We start from the raw sequence: 27,186 nt of genomic DNA, 5'->3' as shown, positions 1-27,186 counted from the left end.
TTGAATTATGCAAATTTTATACAGGAAGGCTAATGGCATACAAACAACCATGACCAAAACATTTCTGACACTTCCTTTAAGTGGTGATCTACAGTGGCTGTACAGCATTAAGTTACAATCAATCCAGGTGAGAAAACAAAAAGAACAAACTTTTTTTATTTTACAGGTGAATTCAGTATGATCAAAATCGGTTATACACAATTTCTTCATGATGGCTGAAAGGAAAAAGCTGTAAGATGCACCTTGTTGCTCTTGTTCTTGAGGAAGGTTAGTAGTAATTACAGAAAGACTAACTTTTCTCACCATTTTCCTTTTATTTCTGTTTTGCAGCTGAAAACGCTGTACTAGTTCTTCTATTTCTTGAGAGGCTGTTTCTCTCAACTAAACAAAAAAAAACAGCCAAAAACATCCTGGACACTGAGAGGTACAAAAACAAGAAAAAATAGACCTATTTATGTTTAACAGCTGAAACTTGTTCTTATTGATGTTTTCAGAACTGCATGCATCCAATTAATTATGTTTCTTTATTTGATATGAATCATGTTTATAATGCCTTTCAAAATAGTTATTCACCTGAACTTGTTTTCTACTTTTTTGTGATTTAGAAATCCCAAACTTTAATATATTTTTATTGGGATTCACATAACTCAAAGTTTTCTTGCAGGCTTGCCTTTTTTTGCACTTTTTTTTTTAAGTTGTGGCATGTAATTGTTCTCAGCAACCATCTAGTGCCCATAAAAAAAATAAAAATGGTGGAATCCATCACGATCAGAAGTCAACAAATTGATAAATTGTGTTCACATGTGCTTAATTTGATTCAACAACTGAAGAGGTTTGTTAGAAAACATTTGTTGACAAACATCAGAAAGACCAAGAAAAAGCAGACAGATCAAGTATACAGCTTTGGAGGTCTGATATCTTTTCATATCATCGTCGAGACATAAAAAGATTGTGGTAATACTACAAATCAACATGGTTATCCACCTTTGCTTGCAGGCCGGGCAAAAAGTGCATTAATCAGAAGAGACAACTAGGAGTCCGGTGGTAACTTTGGAAGAATTGGAGAGATCCACTGCTCAGGTGGGATAATCTGAAGGCAGGGAAGATATTTGTTAAATGTTCCACAAATCTGGGTTTTACAGAAAATTGGCAAGGAGAAAATCTTAAGAAGTTTTTTTTGGAGTTTTCCTCAAGACATATAAGAGACACAGAAAATGTGAAAGAATGGAAGAAATATGCTGTGGTCAGATGAGGTCACTGAAAACTGGTAAGAGACTTCAAACTAAGCCAGAGATTCACCCATCAGCAGGATAAAAGCCCTAAACGTACTGCCAGGGCTGCAATGGAATAGTTTAAATTAAAACATATTAATGTTATAAAACATATCAATGCTTACAGAAGTGCTCCATCCAATCTGACTGGGACAAGCTATTTTGTGAAAATGTTAGTAATTATACATCTTCCAAAGCATTTGCAACTGTACCATATTTTCTGGACTATAATTCACAGTTTTTTTGTTTGTTTTTTTTTACATTTTCAGAACCACTTCTCCTGTGCATGTCGGCATACCGCGGAAAAAAAACAAACTCCAAAGTTTGTGGTTGCAGAGTTTAAAGGAGTTTCAGCAATATTGTATGTGCACACCATTAGAAAATCAGCTATTACAAAAAAACGTTTCAATGATATTATGAAGTGATACAATTTCACACTGTTTAGAGCAAAACATCATGATTAGGCTGTCCAAAATAGATTTCCAAATACATGTAGAAACACAACTGAGTTAAAAAATAATCTTATTTGCAATTTATCAGTCATACAGTTCATTCTGAAAGCTGGCTTTTCCTGAAAGAGAAATAGAAAAAGGGAGAATGTCCCACATTGTGAAAACTATGGTTTCTATGTTGTTCTTCTGCAAGGCAAAAAATTGTCCAACAGAATCCAGAGTAAAGGGCCCATTGGGGAGTTTTGAGTGTCCATTTCACAGGGTGATCCGGATACAGTGATGCTTCAGTCTGCAGGGGAGAGTCCCACGGTTTAGCTGGTAAAACTCCACTAACTGGATCAAATCAGTAAATCGTGTGTGACTGTCATCCAAAGTATAGAACAGCTCCCCTTCATTGTCCACCTACAAAGGACCAAATACACACATTCATATGTGCACATAAAAAGAGACAAATAAAATACAGATACTGCTAATGGTGGCAAATAGAAAACAAGTGCAATTGACCTTAGTGCAGTTTATTTTAAATGTTTGGCTCATTTCTCATCTGTTTTTCATAGAAATCTAAACCTTTATTTAGGTTTATTCGATTATACGTCTATCGTACTAATATTGTCATACAAGGACACATTTTGAGCCAAAGAATAAGGGGCCCCAGATATAATCCATAAGTAAGAGTCAAGTTGTATTATGTGAAAAGAAATACAACATTCGCCCTATTGCACGTTTCTGGACATTTGAAACAAACTATTACAATATATTCTAAGGTGATTCATGGCATGTTAGTCGTAAAATACAGTTTTTAATAAGGTTATATGTCTACACCACTGTTTTTTAATATGTTTTCCATTTTGTTTATTTGTTACCACAAATAAAATAATGTTGGTCTGTATTTGTAAAAACACCCTCATCTGACCAACATTTTAATCAGAAAAATGTTTTCCAGTTTGGCTTAGGTTCATTCAAATAAGTGTACTTACTGGTAGAATCTGAAAGTGTTTGATTTTCTGCATGTGGCAGAGTGAGAGAACAAACGTCTTTGGGTTGCTTTGGCTGTCCCTTAGAAGAAACACTCTGCAACAGGAAGAAACCCTCTTAGTGTAGTTCAAGACAAAGTATGTATGTTAAAATACAACTTCTGAGACTTACCTATATTCAAAGATTTATGAATTATTGAGATGAGTAATAGGACATATTATAGTCAATTAAAGATTGTTGTTTTAGTTGTCCTGGTAAAGATATCGCTGACGTGTTGACAAATAAAAGCAAAGGAAAGTGTTGAGCTATGACACTGTAGCACAAAAATGTAGCCATTTTAATGGTCATCATTTGTAAATAATACTTTTGTCAACTGCACATGATTGGTCTAAGTGTAAACAATTAGAAATGTATTGTTATACTTGTTCTTTTTCAAAATAGCTAAGACAGAAAACCTCTCTAAATGATAGGAGGCAAGAGGTTTGCAAAATCTCAATTGTCTTAAGCAAGACAATGTGCTAAAAGACTATTAACAACTTACCCATCAATAAGACCCTGCTGGGTAATTAAATGCTGAGCTTCTTCTCGAGACAGCTTTCCATGGAACCACGGCTGAGCCAAGTGGATTGCTGCAGTACAAAGATTGGAAGTTAGCTGTTTAATTACATGTGTACATATCTGAAGCACATATGTAAAGCAGATAGAGAAGTATCTCACATACCTAGGTTTGGAACTGAGCTCTGTGCGGAGGAGGGGCTCCCATGACCACTCAAACGGTGGCAGCTTTTCCTCTGAAGGAGACACAAGTGCTCTCCAATATATATATATATATATATATATATATATATATATATATATATATATATATATATATATATATATATATATATATATATATATATATATATATATATATATATATATATATAAATATATATATATATATATATAGCCACAATCAGCCACAATCTTAATTTTATTTTAAGATTTTGTGTGCTAGACTAATGGTAAATGGTAAAAGGACTGAACTTATAAAGCACTTTCCAATTAATTTGACTACTCAAAGCGCTCTTTATATAAACCAGCACATCATTTTGAAGCAGGAAGAAAATGATGCATGGATTTTATTATTTCTCAACCAGCTTTTACATCAAGCAAATGAAAACTCTGCCTTTTTTGCAAATTAAGTCAACCTCAGTCAGATTGTATTGACTACATCAACAGCGTTTTGTACACAGGCCAAATATTCAAATTTTGACTTCATTGTATCTGAGCTCATTTACATGTTTGCTTTTCTCTATGTAACAAGTGGAAAACTGCACATTGGACTCCCTTTTGCTTTCTTCCTGCCGCTCTTTCACAGAACCCAGATCTGAAGGGCTCAATATTAATAGTTGCTCTGTCAACAGATTTTCACAATTGAGCTGTGAATTTTTGCAGCTCCTCCAGAGTTACCTAGGGCCTCTTGGTTGTGTCTCAGATTAATGCCTTTTTCAGCTTGACAGTTAAAATGTAAAACTATGTCTTGGAAGGCTTACAAATGCACTTTTTTTTTTTCATTTTCAAGCTATACATTGATCTTTGAAATTTTGGAAACTTTCAGATAACCTATCCTGCTTTTAAATTGTCCACAACTTATTTTTCTTGTTTTACACAGCTTTTTTCCTGACCTCTTTACTGACTTCCATGATCTTCCTGACGTTGTTTGTTCACTTATGTTCTCAAACAAACATCTGAGTCCTTCAGAGAACAGTTGGATTTTTACTGAGAATAAAATGCACAGTGGTAGACTCTATTCCATAATAAGGTAACTTCTACAGTTAGTTGCACTGAATTCCATTTAGCAGAGTATATATTTACATACATTATATAGAAAGGTATACCACACTTATAAAATATTTGGATGAAAGTAAAAACCATAAATCATTTTGTATATTTGTCTCCCATGTACACCTTTTAACAAATGTCTACCTTGTTAATAAACAACGCTAACAACAAGTCGTTCTCTATCTGCATAGAGTGAGACATTTGTTGAGAAATCCTTGACTCACCCTCCATGACAGGCCTTCCTCCACAGCCACAGAGAGAGCTTCAGATGGGTTCTCAATCACTCGTGTCTTTTGACCAGAAAAGTCCATGGCCACCAGCGAATTCTCAGAGATGCTTCTCTGAAATGGAAAATAAATTATATATTGTTTTAGGCATTGTAAGGAGCTATAAAACACACATTAGTTCAAGCAAGTAAAAATCTAAATCATGGAAATAAAATGCAGATCGTTTTTAATTGAGTCCTTTTTTATAAGGTACGGGAGATTTAAAGACTTGCTGCAATGTGGTATTACATTGCCACCTAGTGTCAGTGTAATGTGACTCCATCCTCATCATTTCTAGATAATTCCAGACAGAAAGCTCTATTGAAAAGGGATTAGAGTGGCTTTGGAAAGAATGACACATGGGCACATTTTACTCTTTTAAGCTGTCATAGAGTGAGTGGCTCTAAACTCCACAGACAGGCAAGAAAATTCTTCTTATGAGGATTACCTCAAAGCTTTCAAATTGCAACACTTATTGCTGTTCCACCAACTAAGCTCTGCAATTAAAATGAGTGCTCTTAAACATTTTTTTTTTATTTTACTGCTGTTTATCCTTTCTGACCCACATCACATGCCGTAAATACTCATCAGCTCAACTATCATTTATAAATGGCAGCAATTCTGCTGAAACATATCATGTTATCTATACATAAAATTTAATTACCCAGCTTGGCATCGGGCTGATTCACATACTTTCCAATCTTTCTAGTAAATCCTCCTGGCTATGTCTGCCAGGGAGCATTCGACCCCATGACAGCAGGAAAAGAAGAAGAAGGGGAGAGCTGTCAAGTGAGAGCAGCTGATCATTATGTATTTTTAGAAGGCTGGCAGCTTGCGAGCATGCACATAACCCATAAATAGATCCTGTTTGCTGCCTCAGTAAAGTTTGAGGCTATTCTGGGACATAAAGTCCACATTAAAACACTGAAGGTGAGTTATTTGTCCTACTGAATTATATCACTGTTGCATTTTTTAATGCGTTCAAATTGTTTTTAAGGCTTCGCTGACTGATTTAATTTAACAGAGCGGCTAATGGAAGAACACTGACATATGACAAGTTTATAGTACTGCATTAAAAACCATTCAATAAGTATAAATGTTCAGCAACTCACACAACTTTGTCTCATGGTTCTAGTTAATTAGTCCACTTTACACTCTTGTTTCTGTTTATAATGTTCCATTATTTCTTTCTGATCAGGTATTATCTCACAAAGAAATCCTAGTAGCATAGTTTTACAGCAGAGAGAAAATGTTGGAAGACGTCAAAAATGTTCTCAATAAACATGTAGTTTTTATAGCTCTATGGACATGAAAATCAGACCAGATGTTGATAATAACATCTAACGATCCACACACACAAAGAAATAAAAACACATAGTGCCATAGAAATGTCTTTTTTTTTGTCTAAATATATTAGACAAAGAAAACCAGAGTAAAAACAAAAAGTAGCTCAGGTAATAGAAAAAAAAAAGTACCTAAACTAGCCTGACCCAAAGAGAAAATATAATTCCCTCCTTTGTCATTATTTGTATTATCTGTAATCATCAGATTTTTGGACATCTAAGCTCGATATATATGTTCAATTTTAAACAAATCCATTGAAACCTATTTAAACATCCAAAAAACATCACACCATAGATTTATTGACAAAAATTTAGGAGAAGATAAGAAACAATATTATTGTTTCAATAATATATTAAAGTCTCTCACTCTGGAAAGGGTTGCACAATCATTTCTAAGGCTTTGGGAAGTCAATGAACCACAACAAGGGTTGTTATTCAAAAGTGGAAAAACCAGGGGAAAGTGGTGAAGCGTCCTGGCTAGCTACCAAAAGTAATCCAAGAGTGCATTGACAACTCATCCAGGAGGTCATGATGCAATCAAGGACATCATCTAAAGAACTGCTGACCGCATTTGCCTCAGTTACGGTCACTCCATGATTCAACAATATGAAAGACATTGAGCAATGACAAGTACAAAACATCCCAAACTACAAACTGTGGCTTATATTGAGGAATAGAAATTTATAAACAAATTTACAATAACCTAACTAACACCTAAACACAAACACCTTCAGCTTCCATTATTGCATACAACTTCACAACTTCAGCTTACCATTGGTGAGACTTTTTGCTTCTGATGAGGCTGAATGAAGTTTTGGTAAAGTTGCATTCCAAACTGAAAGATGAAGAAGGCTAAAATGATTAATTTGAAACCAGATACTACATTGCATTTTATTTTTAGACCTTGTTTATTTGTTGTGAAGACAAGAAAAAAAAACAAACAAAAAAAAACAACGAAATTCATATTTTATGCTACACTCAATTTTTTTTTATGGAGGAGTGTGATGGATTCATGCCTTAAACTGCTCCATCAGATATTCAGACAATGAACACATGCTGCCTCTATCAAAGGTGGGAATGCTAGTCCAGCATCACTCGATAGTTTCCCTTGACCTCTTTCCAAAGCTAAATCTGATTCTAGCACTGACTCAGCATTCCTCTTCCTACATATCAGCCACAGTTATTCATCAGCAAGCCAACCTTTAACAAGCGCATGGCTGTGATCCAGCAGGTCTTGGTCTGCTCATCATCCGCACAAAACAGTTTCAAATCACGAGATGAACTGCACTTTGTAGCCTGAGGTGAAACGTAACAAGCAGACACATTATTAAAATACAATGTGTGTTGGAGACCTGAAAAGCTTTGATAGTTCTCTTCTCTTTTTAAAACAAGTTCAAACATCATGAAATAAAAGAAGCTCTTCCTACCTTGACACAGAAAGCAAACTCTGTTGGTGCTCCGTGCGCTTTTTTGGCTGATAAAACAGTGTAGACGTCACTGTCTGCGAAATCAGCAAAGAACTGGAGATGCCTTGGTTCCTGTACATCAAACATAGCTTCTTGTGAAAATACAGCAAAGACTGCTGTAGTTAGAAGCTTAAATAGAAATATATATACATAAAAAAAGAAGAAAAATTGCCCATCATTAAAACTGTTATTCTGAAGTCATACAGAGCATTAGGGAAGCATTCCTGATGCACCAAAATTGTTCATGTTAGGCACAAGTTGCATTTGGTTGCTGTGGATTTTATTTATGTGTATCAGACTGAATGTGACTGATGACAAATATAAACACAGAGATTTATGGTGTTATTTAAAAAAGAATTGGAAAAAAAACGTGTCATTATCCATTCATATAACAATTGCACACTACTTTGTGTTTGCCTGTCACATTAAAACCCAATAAAATACATTTAAAAATATTGGAAAGTTCTGGAGGTATAAAAATTGTTATAGGACACTGTATAAGTAACCAAGGCATATTTCTGGTCAATATAAATGCACATGCCAATGGTAATGGTTGTTATTTCATTTTATGTCAGAAAATACATGAGAAAGCAAAATAACATTTTCCAAAAGAATGATCATGATTTCTTGAAAATATTTTGATGAAGTCAAAATAGATAGTATTGCCAATTATATTAGCATGAAAATGAGAAAATGTAAGAACTCAATCGTGAAGCATATTTGAAAATAAATTTTCATGTGAAAAATCAAATTATTTAATGAAATAGATAAGCATATATTTAGACATAGAGACAGTATCAATAGCTACACTGTGTCAAAGATAACTGAGAAAAAAAACTGAAAGATCTTCATTGTTCTTCTTTCATGTGACACACTGTTCCCACTTCCTTATTTAAAGTAATGCTTCAGCCATTAATGCCTGTGCTAACTGACTAGCAAAGTGTTTGACCAAGACACCAGATGGATTGTAAACACGCAGGACGAAAAGCGGGCGCCATACCAAACCTACCTGTACATAAACGACAAAAGACCTTCTGTTGTAAGAAATGAAAGCAGTTGAAAAGTGGGTGTGCTGGCATGGCTGCAGACCAGGTATAAGCGTCACTTGTCAGCAGCACAGAGTATGGTTTCCACTGCAGCTGGCCTCAGGAAAACTAAGCTCAACCTGCTCCAGTCCTCTGCATGTGCACCCACATGCACTCAACTGATCATGAACTGATTTCACAGAGAAAAGATTTTCCCAATTGGTTTTATGCATTTAGACCCCTCTGAGGACAAATTGCATCAACCTTAGATAATACAAAAATAATTATTTTGAAAATACATTACATGAATAGTTCCAAAATTGTAAACTGAAATTCCATTAATAAAATACTCAAAAACATTGTTTAATTATTTGTTGAATGTTTATTTACTAACCTTAGAAGTTCCCTTGGTAGAGAAATAAAGCCCTGACCTCCGTAAAACAAAATAGAACTTCTTCCAGGACTTCTTGCTTTGCTCTTTGACATGAAGGTGGCCATGGATCTCAGGACAAGTGCTGGATTTGAGGAAGGTCTGTTGGGGGGAGAAATAGTTGAGCATTCTTTTTTTTTTTTTTCCTGTCATTGGTTATCAAAATCAGAAAGCTCCATACCTCAATAAGCTCGGAGTGATCCACAATGCCATTGCTTTCTGTTGATATGGAAACCATATGATCTGGGAAAAAGTCCTACAAAATTTAGCAAAATTTGTTTAACATTAATACATCTTTTAAACTGTCACAAGATGTGTGTGATTCAGAGGCAGATTTTGATGTGGGCCATATAGGAAGTTTTCCAGGGAGGAACAAGCACCAGACAGAAAAACATAACTTACTTGTCATGACTAGACTTTAAACAAAGTTGCTATTGATTTTATCTCTCAATGGGGAGAGTGTGCTCTCAGCTTGCTGCAGGGAAATGGAAAACTATTTTATGTGCTTTGTGTGAGACTTTACTGCATGACATCCCATTCCTGATTTAGATAATAGACTTGTCCAGGGCACCATTCATGCAAGAACCACCACTGGTCTAATTATTTTATACTCAGTAGACTTTTGAGGCAAACTCACCAGCGGTTTCTTAAAGAATTCATATTTAGCAAAATTCTTCCTAAAATACAGCCGACTGTCAGTTTCCATCCCATTGCCTGATAGCACGTCCATAACATATTCATGATCTTCTATGGTCCTTTCTGGAGAAAACACATAGGGAGAACATAAATGAAAGCTTAATGAATGAAAGGTTTTAACAAGTGTGTAAGCAGTTACAAGGAAAGAAGTGTATTATCAAACCAAAGTCAAAATTATTTAAAGGTCCTCTGTTATGCAAAAGTCACTTTTATTTTCATTTTGATATCTGTTTCTAGAAACAATCCAAGCGCACAAAAAAAATTTAAAAAAAGTAAAAAATTTTTGGAAATGAGTAAATGTTCTGCTGGTGTCTGCAAAAGGCTTGTTTCAAAAACCTTTAAATTGTTGCATCACAATTTTGTCACCTAGGAATGCCAAGCGAAGCCCAGCCCTTCACCTGGCAATCCAAGTGAAGCTACACCCACTGCCTGGCAAGACAAAGATAAGTTTGTTCTGCTGGATTTTCACAATGACTTGTGCTAAATGACACACAATGTGTCATTTAACACAAGCTGATGCTAAACGACAGCCTCTGCTAGTTCTGTGTCTCATAACTTTACCCACAATGTCTGGGCATTTACTGTTGGAATGTAGTACTCTAAAGGTGACACTCAAGAATAATACTCACAATGTTTGATCCAAATCACAACGTTTTTATAGCAATTTAATAGCAAATAAAGTGTTGATGGTTAAGAAAGTGCTAAAAAAAAGAATTATCTCATAATTTAGAAAATCTAAATAACTGTGTCAATCCTAACTGACCTAAAACAGAAAACCTTGAAGTTGATTTATGTTAGACTGTGAAGAAACGGAACAAAAAGAAAATACTACAAATACATATATATATATATATAAAACTGTATATATTTTGTTTCATCTGTATTTACCACCTCCATCCAGTGCCACAGAATATAAGAGTAATAATGCCTAGCAGATTTTTTTTTCTCATTATGTTTTCATACGAAGTGACACTGGAAGTGACACTGGAAGTGTCAAATTACAAAATAATAATAATACTAAAGGTGCACATTCAACACAAATCAAGGTAGATCGGAAAAAACAGCAATTACTGACATGCATATTAAATGAATCAACTAAAATAAACGTTTTAAATCTCTAAATTCTATACTACTCGCAATTAACTGCAATTGACAGTGGGCGCACAGTGATATAAAAGGAAAATAATTAATCAATTATTTCTTTTGTGAATTGAAAGACATTCCTTATAATGTCAGACTATAAGGAACAGACATTAGGGTCCATGTCAGTTCCTTATAAATTATGGTACTCTCAGATTGAAACATGCCTAAATAGATAATCAAGGAGGCAAAAAGTGTCTTACCTATTCCTAGTTGAGTGAGGTGGTCAATAAGAGTCCAGCTGTGGTCATCAATGCAGTGATTCTTCAGTACAAATAGCTGGCATATGTCCCTAGCGGTGACATCTGTGGGTACCTCCACAGCCTTGCTGGTGTTGTTTTCATCGTACACTTTTATCACCTGACAGAAAATAAGATTTAATCAAGAACCATTCCAAACATGCAGCAACTGAGATCATTCTTCACTTAAGAAATAGGCTACAAGGAAATCTAAATCAGGTGTTTTTAAAACTAATCTGGCATTAAAAGTAATACATTCTCTTCCAACAATAACATGGAAGGTCTTAACTCTTAAATCAGTTCATTTAGAGTTCAGTAATAGACGCCAAGTAAAACAAACAACTCCACTTAATACACAACCCAACCATTCAGTGTTAACAAAGTTTACATTGCATTAGGCAGTAACAAAGGTTCCATTCATAACCAATCACACAAACCAACAGTTTTTCTGTTGGAGGAAAAACTACAACAAATTCACATGTTCAGACATATAAGGAGCAGACAAGAGAAGCAGCATATCAACCTGAACTGGCACTGTGAACTTAGGAGTCTCCATGGATATCAACGTCTGTGAGATATATTGAAAAAAACCTTTAAATAAGAATTACAAATGTGCAACAATAAAATAAAATGTACATTAAATTATATTGTGACGTGTATTTTTGTTCAATTTCAAAGCCACAATTTATGAAAAGAACAGGTATGCGTTTTTCTCCAATGAAAATCTTTTTCACACCTCTTAAGCTTCTTCACAGTGTCACAATATAATCACAAATGTCAATGTATTGTATTGACATGTTATGTGATAGACCTGTGTGTGATTTAATCTCATTGCAAATCCAGCTGTTCTGTGAAGACCTTGGATATTTGTTAGAGAACATAGAGAACCAACTGCATCATGAAGACCAAGGAACACAGCAGAGAGGTCAGGGAGAAAGTTGTTGAGAAATTTAAAGAAATACCCAAAGCTTTGAAGGTCTCGCAGAGCTCTGTTATATCTATTATATGAAAATGGAAAACAATAAACGTACTGGCTAACTGGAGCATTTATAAGTCAAGCAGCCAAGAGGCTTATGGTAACTCTGGAGGAGCATCAGAGATCATTGACTCGTGTGGAAGAATTCATTGACTGGAAAATGCTTAGTTTGAACTGCAAAAATCAGGTCTTTTTTTAAAAGAAAAACATTGCTGAAAAAAAAAACTAAAAAAAAAATAAAATCAGTTTGCAGCTTTTCAGGTCACATAAGATTTATCTATTTTTAAGAAAGTTGCTAGGCAGAAAATAAAAACACTGCAAACTCCCCTGAGAAAAAAATCCCTGCATATTGTGGAAGACTGTAATTGCATTATTATGCTGTGGGGATGTTTTTCTCTGGGGAGACAGAGACAATAGGAAAGAAAACCCAACAGAGGCACGTAAAAATTGAGACTGGGGTGAAGAATTCCAACTGGTCCACAATCAGCAGCCGGAGGTACGGAGAAATAGTTAGATTAGACCATGTTTTTGTATTGCAATGGCCCAGTCAAAGTTCACACATAAACCTAACTAATAATTTGGGGAGAAAATTTCAAAATTGCTGTTTTAAGCTATTTTGCTAGAAAGAATAGGAAAAAGTTATATATTTAAATGTGCAAAACTTGTAGAAACCTACATAGTCTTGAACCTGTAAAATGTTTGGACTGCTTTGATGATACATGCAAATTCACATTGATATTTTTTTTAAACGTAGTTGTAAAAACTGTGTATAAATGTCCTTCTAACTTATAATTCCCCACTATAGTATTGCCTTATCAGTGCATGCTTATAAAAAAAGGTTGTATTGTGAAAAAATGAGTGAGACTTCAAGATGTCTTAATATGAATACAACAAACTGTGTATTGAAATATTTTGGTGAATGTTTAATGAGATTATAGAAAAAAAAAATAATAATAATAATTCTATTGCAAACCTAACTAAAATATGCTATCGTTTTTATGACTTACATTGGAGTAAAAATCTTTTTTTTTTTTGTTTTCTCAACTTGATCAAATTATTGAATTCCAACATCCAACTCAGTTACAATTACATTGTAAACTTGTAAACAAGTTACTCTTCTTAGTAACTTGTTTACTTATGACCAAATTATATCACACCAATACAATCAGTAAAAAACAACAACAAAAAACAATAGAGGCCCAGAAAATTGTGAAATAAAATAAGTTTGTCTAAACTGCTGATCTGAAAAAGTGTCTTGCCAAGGTGATCGGTGAAACTTGGGGCAAGGCATCGGTACATTGTGTGCTGTGAAGACAGCTAGACAAGGCAGAGTATATCCAGAAACTTACCATACAGCACTAAATATAGTCTCATTGAACACAAACTCCTCTATTGGACCTTCTTATCTCAAGGGCAGTACAGCGTGTGCCATTTTGCCAATTAGCCTCCTAAGGTTGAACCTTGAAGCGCACTCCCACAGCTGTGGCTCTGTCACTGAGCGGTGAGAGGGTGAGGAGCTGGCCTCCTGCCTGGACTAAGACAACCATCTGAATTATCCTCCCACTTCTCCCCAGTCATGTCATAACACTGGAAAAACTGATGGTTTCAGATTCCTGCAGGGCTTCCAGACCAGGTGCTGCTTCTAATCGCTACAAACAGTTGTACAACCAGCTGCTTGTGGCAAACCTGCCCTCTGATACAAGTTACTGGAAGGCAATAGCTAAAAAGACATAATCAGTCTGCAACAGAGAGCAAAGTGCAGAAAAACGGTAAATGTTATCAAGCAAGACTAATAAGCAAGCTTTAAGGTTAGTTGCAGCTTTGCATATCAAAGTGATTGCTGGAAGAAATCATGAGTTTTGAGAGTTGAACAAAAGTTATTTTCATGTGTCATATTAGGATAATATTCCATATTAAAGCTTATTATTTAACAACAAAATATTGGTGTAAACAGGAAAATTCAACAAGTAGGAAGGAAGGAGAGATTACACAATTTTAAAGGAACCCTAAAATCTGTATTTGTTGCAACACCCAAAGATAATTATGAGCTTTTAAGCAAAGCACAAGGTGTGCTCATGTTCCATTTAAAGCAGTCTAACAAGATAGAGACTTCCAAGTCTTTCAGACACATCTGAAAGTGTAACTGACTGACTGGTGGAATAGAAAAATGTTTTATGAAAAAAACACTTTTAAAAAGACTAACCGAAAACCAAGAAGCTAAAATAACTCAATGCGTTTTGAATAGAATGTAAGCAAATTATTAGATGATGACAACATGAATATTCCTTTGGAAGTTTACTGAAAATGGACTTCATGTGACACTTTTTGAATATAAATCTAAATCTGAAACAGAAAGTGTTTTCTTTAACAATTCAGAAGAAAACATAAGGAAAAACTTTACTGTGATGGCAATATCAAAGGAAACAGGAAATCCCTGCTTAATTCTTACCCGCTTCTGTAGACATAGAGGTGTGATGGCAGGCAAGGTGACTCTTCTCGCATGGAAATTCATGCTTCTTGCCTTACACGCCTAAACGACTAGGAGACAAACCATCCATTCAGCAGTTGAAGTCAAGAATAATTTAAAGCTGTGACGATGGTAATGATAAATTTATGCTGAATGTTTTCTACATAGTAACCATACTTGATCCTATAAAACCCTTTTGGAGTGAGCTCCTTCCAAGTGTGAGAAACTAAACTGTTCTGCCTCCCCACAACACAAACTCCTCCTTTGTCCTTGAAAATGTTATATCTTTTTTCCTTTTCTCGCCTTTTAGAAAAAGGGAGCTCATATTAACAAGATACTGAAAAAAGATTTTCTCATGTCAGTCAGATTTGATATATAGAGTGCAGGGCCAGAGGGACAGTAGTGATTGTTTCAAAAGAAGCAACAGATGGTGAATAAACAAAAAAACAAACAAACAAATGTGTTAAAGAGTTCACATATATGAGATGGTTCAGCTGATTACACCACACTGCTATTTTTTATATTATCACAATCTGTAATACAGAATACACAAACACAAACACTATGAAATCCCTGCACTTGCTTACAAAAATATGAATATGCCTTGAACTTTTTCAGTTTTTGGATCTTATTATTTTATGTTGAAGACCAACACACAACTGTCAAGTGAAAAAGAAAACTATGCTTTACAAATTTCTTTTCAATTAAAAATCTGAAAAATATGGCTTGGATTTGTACTTTACTGTCTTTTGTCAAGGGTTTGTAGAAACACATTTTAGTAGAATGTGGGATGTGCACATATTTAGAGGCTGATTTGTATTTATTTTATTTTTTTATTCGTATCATGAAAATGGGTGGATTTAGGATTTGATGTGAATATTTGTTTTCAAGTACCCTGGATTCTCAATCAAATTAAATTCTTAGGTTTGCCTGAACTATTTTCAGTGTTCAGAACAAATTAATATATTTTGATTTTGTTGCAGTTTTGGTGACAATTGCAATTGTTTCAGGGTGTTATCCTGCTGGGAAGTGAACCTGATCAGTATTTTACACAATAGTGTTCCACTGCCACATGCTCCTTTGTAATAAAACATTGTTGAACATTTTCCCTCTTTTTCAAATTACAGTGCACTTTGTGTTGGTCAATGAAAAATATCTCATTAAATTACATTGATTTTTACTTATGGAACATGACAAATTGTGAAAAAGAAGGTAAGGGATATAAGGACTTTTGTCAGACTTTGTGCCAACTGGTGGGAATGATCCCCGCCCTCTTCCACCGTGAGAGAAAATAAAGCTCTAACATATTTCCCTATTTCATTTATGATTGCTAATTAAAACATGCCTATATAGACTGTCTTCACAGAGGAGTATAAAGAACACAATTGTGCTGACACTAAATTCATGAGAACAGACAGCAGAAAGAGAATCCTCCCACAGCCGACTTCAGCCTTTATCTGGAAACACAGCTCACTGATTTGTGAGAGCACAGACAAGTAGACGCTGCTAGTTATCACACGGCTAAAATGAATTGGAATTAATGGAGCCAAAGCGATAACAGAGTCTCCACAGCTCCCATAACAAAGTTACCTCCAGACACATTGTCCTTGACCGTTGCCGCTTCAGTCAAGACCCTCCTCACTGCTGCTGTAGCAGCAAAATAGCAACCAGAGGCGTGATATACATACAAAGGGGTTAACATGAAACATTTTAACCAGTGAAACTTATTATGAGGACATTGATAGTTTTATCGTGATGTGGGGGGCATCCTGCATCTTTCTTGATAAAATTGGACTTCAACTTTGCCTTTATTTTTACCTCTTTTCAAAGACAATTTCTGTTGTGACCTGAAGTTATTTGGGACAGAATCAAAACTACTTTGCGTTTTCAGACATCAATGCATTTTTACAGTTGCATTTATTGTTGAAATTTAAGTTGACGCTGCTAATATCAGATATGTATTTGGAATAATACAGGACCAACTGATACATTAAACAAATTATTTGAGATTTGCAGCAGAGCAATTTAATTGTTTTATTTAATTTATATTTTTTTGCTTTCACTGAGTTAAAAACCTAACCAGAATTTTAACCAGTTAAGCCTACCAGCCACTGATATACCACTAACATCCTAAGTTTAACTAACAGTATAACTCAATGTGTTTTGTCAGCAGGTGTGAAGTTCACAAACACTTTGGGTCGAGCCTGACTGTAAATTTCTCTGTGAACCAACATGTTCTAGAGTCTGCTGTGAAGTCAAGCATGCCAGTCACCTAATAATCTGAAACACAGTAGTAGACGAGCTATTAAATAACATGAAAATCTAGATGTTATTATGAACTAGTCAAGGTGCAGAGTTACAGTTTGATTGTGTTTTCTCAACACAGAGCAGATACTGTGCAGACAGCCTGGAAGTAAATGTCCTCTTTCCTGTGGACAGATACTGCTAGAACCAAGCGAACGCAATGATGTGACATTGGTATCTCAGCCGCTGAGATCATACAGGCCCCAAAACATGGACTGCTGACAGTAGAATAACAGCCTACACACACATTGTCTATAAAAGGTATTGACTTGGATGTTTTACCCTCGTTATTCATTTTACAAATCAATCAACAAATGCTAGCCTTTTGACAAAACAATTCACAAAAAATCTCTTTGATATCAAAGTGAATTGCCTATAAAATAAAAAACAATTAAACATTTAAGATAAAATAAGTGTTTCAGCCCCTTCAAACCCGTATTTTGTAGATGCACCTTTGCCTCATATCACAGCAGAGGCTCTGTATGGATACAAGTTACTGGAAGGCAATAGCTGAATCAGGCTCTCGCATCTGGACACTGCAATTCATTTTCATGTCGACGTTTTTGTTGAGTTTGTTCTCGTTTAAAAAAAAAGTAACCAATTTTGTTGCTCATGATTGATTTGTTAAAATAATAGAGTATAGAACATCCAAAGGACGTATTATATCCATGCATGCATTCATCTTATTTGACGCTAAACAATAAGATTCAATTTATTGCACAGGTTGTTAAGCAAATTGCTTTCTGTGACCAATGTGACTGCAGATGTTTTTGGAAGATATTTTAAAGTTGGAGGGAGAAATTACAAAGTTTGTGTTTTCACCAAACATTTGTTGTAGCGGACATTGTATCTGATTATTAATAACTAAAGAGAATATTTTTGGTGTTGTTCTACCAAAGTTGATCCAGTGTCTGACCAGCGCTGGCATTCAGACCAGACAAAAAACTAGACCAGAGCTGGACTTTTGAACTTGGTAGAAAATAAGAGGAACAACAATTAACAAAAAATCTAAGGAAGCTACCTTTAAATTATTTATATCAGTTGTGCATTTTGAGAGTTTATGGGGGTTTTAGTTTCACCTTTTTTAACTCAGATAACCACACACTATAACATATGATGTGTGGCTTTGTACCCTAAAGGTCAGATTTAAATTTTTTGAGTAATAGCAGACTCCTCTCACTTTCCTCCTTTGGTTGAGAGATAGACCCAAACTTAAAATGTGCTTTGGAGCGAGAACAGTTTCTCACCCCAGTGAAGACTTAAAAGTCTGCTTCTCACCAGACTCTTATCAAGCATGTGAGTCAACGCTTCTAAACACAGTTTTCAGGAGGAAAAGCTCAGCCAAATAACCAGAAAACATAAACAAAAAAAGAGAAAACAACAGGCTGTACCCAGACAGCCAAATTGAAACAAGATGAATTACTGTGTAAAAGAAAACGTACCTTGTTGGGACTAAAAGGCATTGATTAAGGTTTTCCACTGTATTTTGCTTAGTATTATTATGGGTAATAGAGACATGGGATAGTTATAGTATCATCACAATTTCCCATTTGACAAGTTTTTACCAGTTGTAAAAATAAATGAATAGTGTTTTTCTTTTTTTGTGATACTGCTATAAAACACTGCATTCAAAGGAAATAAATAAAAAATAATAATAATGTGAAAATGAAAAAATATAATAATTTTTTCATCAAAGCTTGAGGACCAACAGCCAAATTTCAGATTATTTATTGTCATCATTAAAACTGTCAACATTTACGTTCCTGACCACCTCCGCTGCATGCTGTCATTTTGCTAACAAGAAACAAGTATTACAAAATATTGTCATAACTGCGTAACACATATTCTCACTTTTTAAGGGTATATGATCAGTCATGATGCACTTCTCTCATAACATTGTTAGTATCAAAACGCTCAACACAAACAAGACATATCATTACTTACCATTATATAATATGAGAGTTTCATCAACTTACCATCATTGGTTCAGATGAGAACTGATTGTGTTAGTGAAAAGAGAGTAGGAAAGCCACTCGCTGAATGTGAGTCAAGATTCAGACTTACATTAAAGCTGAAGTAGGTAGCTTTTATAAAAATATATTCACACAGTTTAAAAGAAAAAACATGGATTATTTTTGTCAATCATAATTAATAATGTTATTGTAATATTTTGCAATTTATGCTCAATTGTATGTTTTCCTCGTCTAACTTTTAATAAGAGCTCTGAAGTCAGACAAGGCCCAAATATTGGACCAAATGTTCTCTCCATGTGCTCACTGCTCTCACCATTACAGTTCTAAATCTGGGTTAAAACATTGCTTTTGTTAAGAAAGTTTTATTGTATTTTATACTACAGTATTTTATCTGATGTTGATTTCAACTAATCGCTTTTCTCTATTAATCCCTTCTGTTATACATTGATAAATTCTAAACCTTGTATTTGGTTGATGTTTATTTGGGTTGAGATAATTATAACTGAAACTACAACCCACAAAAACGCTCTGGGAGGACCAGTTGGCAATTTTCCACTGCAGAAAGGATCAGATGGTGGGTGAGGGGCCAAGCGCAGCACATTTGGAACAATGATGTCATGGGTTTCTTAAGAGCTCCTGAAAGGAGGTCACAACCCTGCACCACAAGACTTGTGACATAAAAACAGCTGTTCACACAAACACAGCCCCTTTGTCTCTCCAAAGAATGCTGCTGAGAAGAATAAGTGAGAGGCTGCCAAGCCCATGATTGGCAGGCCTCATCAGCAAAATACATAAGGAACGACTTGAGGACTTCCTTATGAAGAAACAGGTCATTGTTAAAAAAAAAATGTCAAAAAAATCTATCTATCTATCTATCTATCTATCTATCTATCTATCTATCTATCTATCTATCTATCTATCTATCTATCTATCATCTATCTATCTATCTATCTATCTATCTGTCTGTCTGTCTGTCTGTCTGTCTGTCTGTCTGTCTGTCTGTCTGTCTGTCTGTCTGTCTGTCTGTCTGTATGTCTGTCTGTCTGTCTGTCTGTCTGTCTGTCTGTCTGTCTATCTATCTATATATCTATCTATAGACATAGATATAGATATATGCTTAACATGAGCACCAAACTCATGGTGCTAATATCACTAATAGCTGCTGTTAATTGCGGAACTTTGAAATGTTAGGCTTTCCAAAGAGTCATTGCTTTTATTTGCCCCCAGCTGCTACAAATCCACACACAATTCCACACAGCACATGCACACCACAAAAAATATTTTTTCAAGCTTATAGTAAGGGACGCACATCCAGGAGATATCTTGTGGTTTGCAAACCAAACTAATTCAGCCACACTGGAAAATGTATAGGAAAGAAAACTTGAGTCTGAAACCCATGCACTTCTGAAACAGACTCATAATTGTTAGCTTTCCAAAATCCTGAATGTCTTCCAAATATTTGTTTCAAGTTTTGGATTTCCTGTACAATATCTGTCCAAGTTGTTGCAGAGTAATTCACTGCCAAAACAATGAGGTCATGAGCGTGTGAATATGAGATGTAATACCTCCAATGTGTGAATAACTTAAGAACTAACATAACTGTACTTTTGTAATCTTTGAGGCTGGCTTTTAATGAAGACTCTTCTATAATCAGACTGAAGATACAAGGCACTTTGTCCTTGAAATAGTAAGGAAAAGACATAATGTTGTCAATGTATATATATATATATATATGTATATACTCACTGCACAATACTCCACTAGTAAAGAAAAAACACATTGATACTCTTTTTTAAAGTTGTTACAAATCAGCTGCCTACCATCAAATATCTAAGAGTTGCACAAGGCATTTTGTGTAAAAGAATGCCTCCAAGGTCTCATTACAAAACAAGACTTTCTTCTTAATACTGAATGAATGCCCTACTCTTTCAACTTCATCATACATAAATACATATATAGACTTACACTGCAACAAAAGCTTGTCAAACATCAGCATACAAACCAGTCTCAAGAGTAAGAGAATCCCACACTTTGTGCTAAAACAAACAACAGCACTGTGGGCTCTTGGCCAGATTTTCACAGGGTGAACCATAAAGTTTTTCAGTTTAAAATATAACATCTACAGTCAACAAAATATCACTCATTTTCATATTGTATGGTGAATGTAGAAAAAAACAAAATCCATTTCCAAAAGTAAGCAGTCTATGCAGATTTTCTGCCCATTCTGACACAACATTTACCTCTTCAGCACCCTTAATTTCCATACTTGTAAAACCTGTTCAACCATCCACGTGTCATAAATTCAAACAAAAATCAATAGTGAAACAAAGTCTAGTCATGCATAATGCAACTTTCTTGAATGTTCTCCAATTGCGGATAGTTAGAAAACAACAGCTGCGCTGTTTTTACCAAATGCTGTTGTTGTTAAATGCTTTTCTACAGTATATGGAAGACTCACCTGAGTTGCATTCGGTTTTGTCCAAGGCAATAAACATTCAGAGATGGAGCCAGAAACAGTTGGAGGTAGAAGTTCAGGAAAGGGGTTTGGAACAGAGGAAGATGAAGAGTCCTCGCCCTCTCTGATATTCCTAAAGAATCAACACAGACACAAGTCATGAAAGTGAAAGTAATTTTAACTGAAACAAATTCAGACAGGTCAGTTCTAAAAGGCAAAAAAATGTTACTCATAACACCTATAAATGTTTAAAAATAAAACATATACACAGTATAAATCCTCACTGAACTTTTCATAGTTTCTCAAAGTACATATATGCATTTAAAACATGCATTTAGTGATTTTTACACAAAAACGTTTTACACTAAAGATCAGTGTAGCTACCATGATTACTGTTGTTCAACAGACATGAGCCGTTTTCTTGATGAAAACAAGTAGGTGGGTATTGATGCGTCAAAGGATAGAGAGAGCACCCACATTTACTCAAAGCAGGTGTGTGTGAAAAGAGGCTCAGATTCAAAGTTAAAAAATTAACTCTAATTTCCCACTGAAAACAGTGTTATTTGTTTAAAACACGACCTGAAAACAAATCAGTTTCTTCACTTGCTGTTCAGTTTGGTTTGTATGAAGCTATCTCACTGGGCTTTAAGTTGATAAAATGTTTGAGTACAAAATATCTCACTATAGAAGAAATGTAAAAAAAAAAAAAGTTAATGCATGCCTGTAAATATTTTACGTTTGGATCACTCTATCAACTTTCATAAGTCTCACCTAATCAGTCTCTGGAGAGCCTTGTCCTTGGGTAGTTTCAAATACACTTTTTTTCCAAAATGGCAAAAATGGCATGGCATTGAAGTTTGACATTCTGTTCTAGACTTAACATCATCACTCGCTGGCAACTTTCAGCTGTTCTTTCCAGCATGTTTATTATTTATTTATTTATTAATTTTGGCTTTTTGAACCTCCTGTTATGTCCGTGTCTGAGGTACAGCAATAATGTTCCTGGATCAATTTGACCTGTGGAGAGTGTAATCATGCAATAGTGTCAGAAACCAAAAAAGTCCTCCAAAACATTTTTGTATTTGATTATTAACTCCAATGCTAACTATTTCAATCAATATTTGTGCAATGATGTTTTTTACTCCTCACAATTAAAGGACCAATGACAACAACTTACTCATTTACTCATTTGGACCAAAAAAGGGAATTTATATTTTTAATGTCCACTGAAAAAAACCTCACACAAAACAAAACAATAATTTCCTTTAAAATTTTCTTTTGTAATTTTGTTTTATATTACATTTTGATTTTTTTTTTCAAGGGGTGATCTTTATAAGTGAACTTGAGGCACGTATACTCTTCTGGGTCAAATTGACAACATAAAATTGACCCAAATTTATGTTGTCATGCACACATGACAACATAAACATTGTCAGGCACACATTATTTATGTTTTCCCCCACTTCTGCTGAGTGTCCACTCAGTGTTGCTGGAGTTTGCCCACAGGAACAAAAAATGTGCCTGTGAAAAACTGTATGAACAGCTGCTTTCACAGTTTCCTAGTGTAGTAAAGAGAATAGAAAGTGGGCATGTGTGTGTGTATGTGTGTGGTGTGGTGGTGTGTGTGTGGGGTGGGGGTGGGAGGGAGAGAAGGGTGAAATATGGTTCATAGCTGGAAACATATAGAACTGGAGATTTTAAAAATCTTTTTTACCCTTCAACTTGACTGCCAGGTCAAACTGACCCGAACAGTATCCACGTAAAATGTAGGGGTTGCAAATGTGTAAAATGAATAAAATTCAAATTTAGTGCACCTATTAATACAAATAAAAAAGCTTTATGCCAAAAAAAAATGCTTCCAACTATTTAATAAAAGAAAAGTAAACTTTAAAACGGGTCAGTTTGACCCGCAACATAACAGGAGTATTTCTTGATGTCAAACACAGAATGAATACAATTATTACAGGCTACAAACCCAACCACAATTGAGAGGGAAATTATCTTAAAAACAGCATCTAAACCCTTGAAGAAGTGGGGGGATTGTTACTTAACTTTATGCCTACATGTCAGCGCACGCAGGGCCCTTGTACTGATTCTGCTGCTGCTCTTGCAGACAATAGGTATGGAGTAGTTGATAAACAGGCTTCCCTTTGCATTAACCCCTCCTGCCCTTAATGTTGACTCACTTACCACATTCACCGACAAGCTTTAGATAAGAGCAGACAGAAACAGCCCCTGATTCCTCCACTGTATTACATTTACAGTTCTTTAACTTTTGGAAGAGGTATGCAATTCATGTGAAGAAAGTATTGTAAATAAAGGCTGATTTTTTGTTTTTATCTCTCAAAAGAATTCAATATTATATTTGGAAACAAGTTTGTTAGTGACTTGAATGAATGGTTAACCTCAACTTAACAACTCAATCAACTAGTCTTTAGTGTATTGCTAAGCAACACTGCAGCTCTTTTACTGGCTCGTACATATGCAAACTCTGTGCTATTTAAATTCAGGGCTGGAAGCATTGTAAAATGTGTTGCACAAAGTTCTTCTTTTAGGTAGATGAATTTTTCAGAATGCAGCTTGTTGTAAGCAGACCTGTGCCATTCACAGTTTACATAAGCAAAAGTGAGCTATACCTGTTCCCCTTGCAAAACTTGGTCCCAGTCCTCTGAGCATTTGGAGTGAGTGAAGGATCTTCCAGTGGGATGATTGCTGGGCTGGGGAAGACACTCTCATTACCCTTGCCACTCTGAAAAATCTCTGCTTTCTGTCCGAGTCCTCCAGAAGTGTGTATTTTGTCCAGTGTCTTATTCATAGCACTTGTGTGGGTTGGCTAAATCCAAGGCATCATCTGAAGGAAACAAGAGAGACGAGCTGTTGGACGGGAGACTGTGCCCAGTTTCAGCAGGCTGCCTGGCGGGGCTCTTCTGCTTACAGCTCAGCAGCACACATGCACACGCGCACACAGTAACACACACATTTCTCTGGCTCATCTGCTGCCCACAGGGCTGGCCCTGTGGGCAAAATGATCCCTCCTACCCAAACATGATCCACCACAATAAAGATATTTTTGACACAATCATCGTCAAAACAGCCTTATTTGTATTAAATTGATTTAGAATCAAAGAGTTGTTTTTTTTTCTTCTTGTTTTTTTGTCGGGGGAGGGTGCTAGGGGTGAGGGGGGTTCGTTCTGATTATTTTACATTGAGATAAATTTGCAAACTAAATGTCAGGACAAGTATACACAAAGACCTTTTAAACAATTGGGTTGGTAATGAGTCCAGGAAGGCTATAAAACTAACTGTTCTTTTCTTATGGACTTTGGACTGGGTATACACTTTAGAATTACTCCACTGTAGAAGGCCTGCGGTTATAAAGAGTAGCTCGTCCAGCAGATTGGTTGCACTGCGGGCCGTGTCACTCAGTGACAGGCTCTACATGGGGGATGGTTAGGACGATAACATCGTCCTGAAAGGTAATGTGTAACAGACCCTGACAAAGGGAGATTCAGACCAAGAACAGCAAAGAGTTAAAGGAATATTTTTTTTTTACATTAAGCACAAAACCAACAACAGGGCTTTTATGCACACAGCAAGCTGAATGCCATAAAGCAAATCAAAGCACTAAAAGGAACAAACAACTGTCTCTAAAAAAAAAAGAAAACACTTTATTGGAATTATCTGTGCAACAAAGGCTTCCTTTGAATACTTCACATAGGGCCCAGAGGTCTCCCACATGTGGCTATTTAGACTCTCGGCTATGGCTCTTAATAGCTTTGGCCTCAATGTTAAAGAAACTCATTAATGTCTGAAAATGTAAATCTAATTGCAAAAATAGTAGTTTCAGCTGTTTCCTTTCAATATATTGACAATAAAAAAAGTTATGTCATTTTAAACAATCAGGTTGCATTTATGGCTCTAATTTTTAGTAGCTGTTGAGATGGACCAAAGACAATATGGCTATTCAGTTTATAAAACCTAACTTGATTCTGGCTATTTTTTAAAATATTTTTTGTCTTCTTTTTTTCTTGTTGTAATTAGTTTAGAACGATCCAAAAGATGCTCAAACACAGCCAGAAGTCATGTTCAACAGGTCATCTGCAAATAGTCTGTTAGAAGATTGCATTGACAGCTGTTCACAATGCCTTGATTAGCTTATGCAGCTATCAGTGCTGCTGTCATAATCAATCATATACTGAATAAAGTCAAACTGTTTAAAATGCAATGTAACCATATCCCAAGGAAAAGTATATCAACCTGTAAATTTGAAGAAGATTAAAAATGTCAATCTATTTTCAAATGTATATTGTCATTATGGGATTTGACTAGAAGTAATTTTGTTAATGTTAACTCATCTAAAGCAAGAAAGGTTGAGTTTGATTTAAATATTGGCATTTTCTCCATCAGCATTTAAAATTTGGCCTAATCAGTAATACATGTTTATGTCACAGACACTGTAATAGAATAGGCATCACACATAAAGGTTCATATTTTAAAAAGTACTTTTCCCCAGAGATTGGTAGGATGTAAATAAAAAAAAGATAATAAAACAAAAAGAAATAACACCTAATAAAAGTTGAAAACTGAAGACCATGTAACGGCCTCACAGTTTGATAATGACAGTATTGAATCTGCTCCCGAAAATTAATTTGCATTATCAGAAATTTTGTTTGCAGGTGAAATAAGTCCACACAAAAATGACATCCAACTTTGTGTCAGCACCAGTAGGGCTCTATCATTGTTTTGCAAAAAAATAAAAATTAATTTTGGTTGCATTGTCAATGTACAGGTCTGATAAAAACAACTGTCATTCGTCATGCAAAATGTTTACAGTTTGACATTTTGAAGTTTCTCAACTTGATTCAATGTATTGTTTGACATAAGCAAAACAATTTTGTGAGCCTTCAGCCTTTTTTTCAGAGATAATGTTAAAAATGGTCCAATCTAGGTTATTTAATCTCAGACAGTTGGCCAAGGTAAAGACATATCTTCCAGCTAATCTGTCTTCTGCAGGTTGAACTACTGCAACTCCTTGTGTTTTGGCCTGGACAAATCCTCCATTCATCATTTCTAGTTAGTCCAAATTGCTGATGCTCTTCTGCTGGTACAAAGCAAAAATACACTAAGAGTTGACTTCTCTTCACTGTCTCCCTTCTGTTTCAGAATGCAATTAATGATTTTACCTTCTGTTTTTAAATAAATGCATGGTCTTGCTCCATCCTGCTTGTCTGAGCTACACTCTATTCATCCTTCAATTAAAACCATGAGGTCTAGTGCACCAATATTGCTTTCTAGTCCCCAGTCTTAAGTTACATCTGATAGAGATGAAGGTTCCAGTCTATGGAATAACCTGCCCCTTAACACAAACTTTGGAGCACTTTCAATTCCCTTTAAACTGGTTTGTAGCATATATTGACCCAAATGGTTTGTTTTCAACCATACTAGCTGTCTTATTTTAACAATCTTGAGAAGCTTTCTCTGTCTTACATTTGGTTTTTGATTCTTTTATGCCTGTTCATGTTTTGGTTGTCCTTCCTTGTAAAACACATTGTGCTGTGGGAAATATGCTATAGCTATAAATAAATTTGACCTTGACAGCTAAAGTTAAATCAACATTTCTTTAATGTCACCAGCAAAGCTTTTCACCAAGAATAAGCTCCCCCTTTACTTTAATAAACCTTAGCAAAAATAGTTTAAATTCTTTACCTGTATGCATCTTTAAGTGAGATTGCAGTTCAAGTCTCATGCTTCTTATTGCTGTTGCAGTGAGAACTGACAGACTGAGTTCAACATGCTCTTGGCTCACACACAAAGATCCAGTTTTTCCTGTTGTGAACGACCGCTTTTATTCTGAAGGATCCAATTTCAGTAACTTGTGCAG

The 27,186-nt window shown here is 35.3% G+C and overlaps 1 protein-coding gene across 3 annotated transcripts; it reads right to left on the bottom strand.

The window, feature by feature from the left end:
• Positions 1-27,065, bottom strand: grb14 (growth factor receptor-bound protein 14). Of its 3 annotated transcripts, XM_055031706.1 has the most exons (15): positions 27,012-27,065; positions 23,942-24,156; positions 21,309-21,438; positions 11,095-11,251; positions 9,693-9,814; positions 9,237-9,311; positions 9,020-9,157; positions 7,562-7,672; positions 7,335-7,430; positions 6,907-6,969; positions 4,750-4,866; positions 3,420-3,489; positions 3,240-3,327; positions 2,701-2,794; positions 1-2,125 (listed from the first exon to the last, which is right to left on the bottom strand). In XM_055031706.1, the coding sequence occupies exons 2-15, from the start codon at positions 24,118-24,120 to the stop codon at positions 1,979-1,981; spliced, it is 1,587 nt and encodes a 528-aa protein (XP_054887681.1). In that variant the 5' UTR covers positions 24,121-24,156; positions 27,012-27,065; the 3' UTR covers positions 1-1,978. The 3 variants fall into 3 exon arrangements, with proteins under 3 accessions (XP_054887681.1, XP_054887680.1, XP_054887682.1); XM_055031705.1 differs by lacking the exon at positions 27,012-27,065 and having other exon boundaries at positions 23,942-24,231; XM_055031707.1 differs by lacking the exons at positions 21,309-21,438; positions 23,942-24,156; positions 27,012-27,065 and adding an exon at positions 14,556-14,828.
• Between the last annotated feature and the right edge of the window lie 121 nt (positions 27,066-27,186).

This window comes from Poeciliopsis prolifica, unplaced genomic scaffold (assembly GCF_027474105.1).
Source record: "Poeciliopsis prolifica strain line A6 unplaced genomic scaffold, Auburn_PproV2 SCAFFOLD007, whole genome shotgun sequence".
Lineage (NCBI taxonomy): Eukaryota > Metazoa > Chordata > Actinopteri > Cyprinodontiformes > Poeciliidae > Poeciliopsis > Poeciliopsis prolifica.
This window is presented reverse-complemented; position numbering and strand designations above follow the sequence as displayed.

Excerpts from the sequence above, each read along its gene's own strand:
- grb14 (XM_055031706.1), bottom strand. The coding sequence starts at position 24,120 with ATGAATAAGACACTGGACAAAATACACACTTCTGGAGGACTCGGACAG. Across the intron at positions 21,439-23,941 it reads AAGTTTTGCAAGGGGAACAG|GAATATCAGAGAGGGCGAGG; the intron begins GTATAGCTCACT and ends TTGATTCTTTAG. Across the intron at positions 7,673-9,019 it reads CTACCAAGGGAACTTCTAAG|GAACCAAGGCATCTCCAGTT; the intron begins GTTAGTAAATAA and ends TTTGATGTACAG.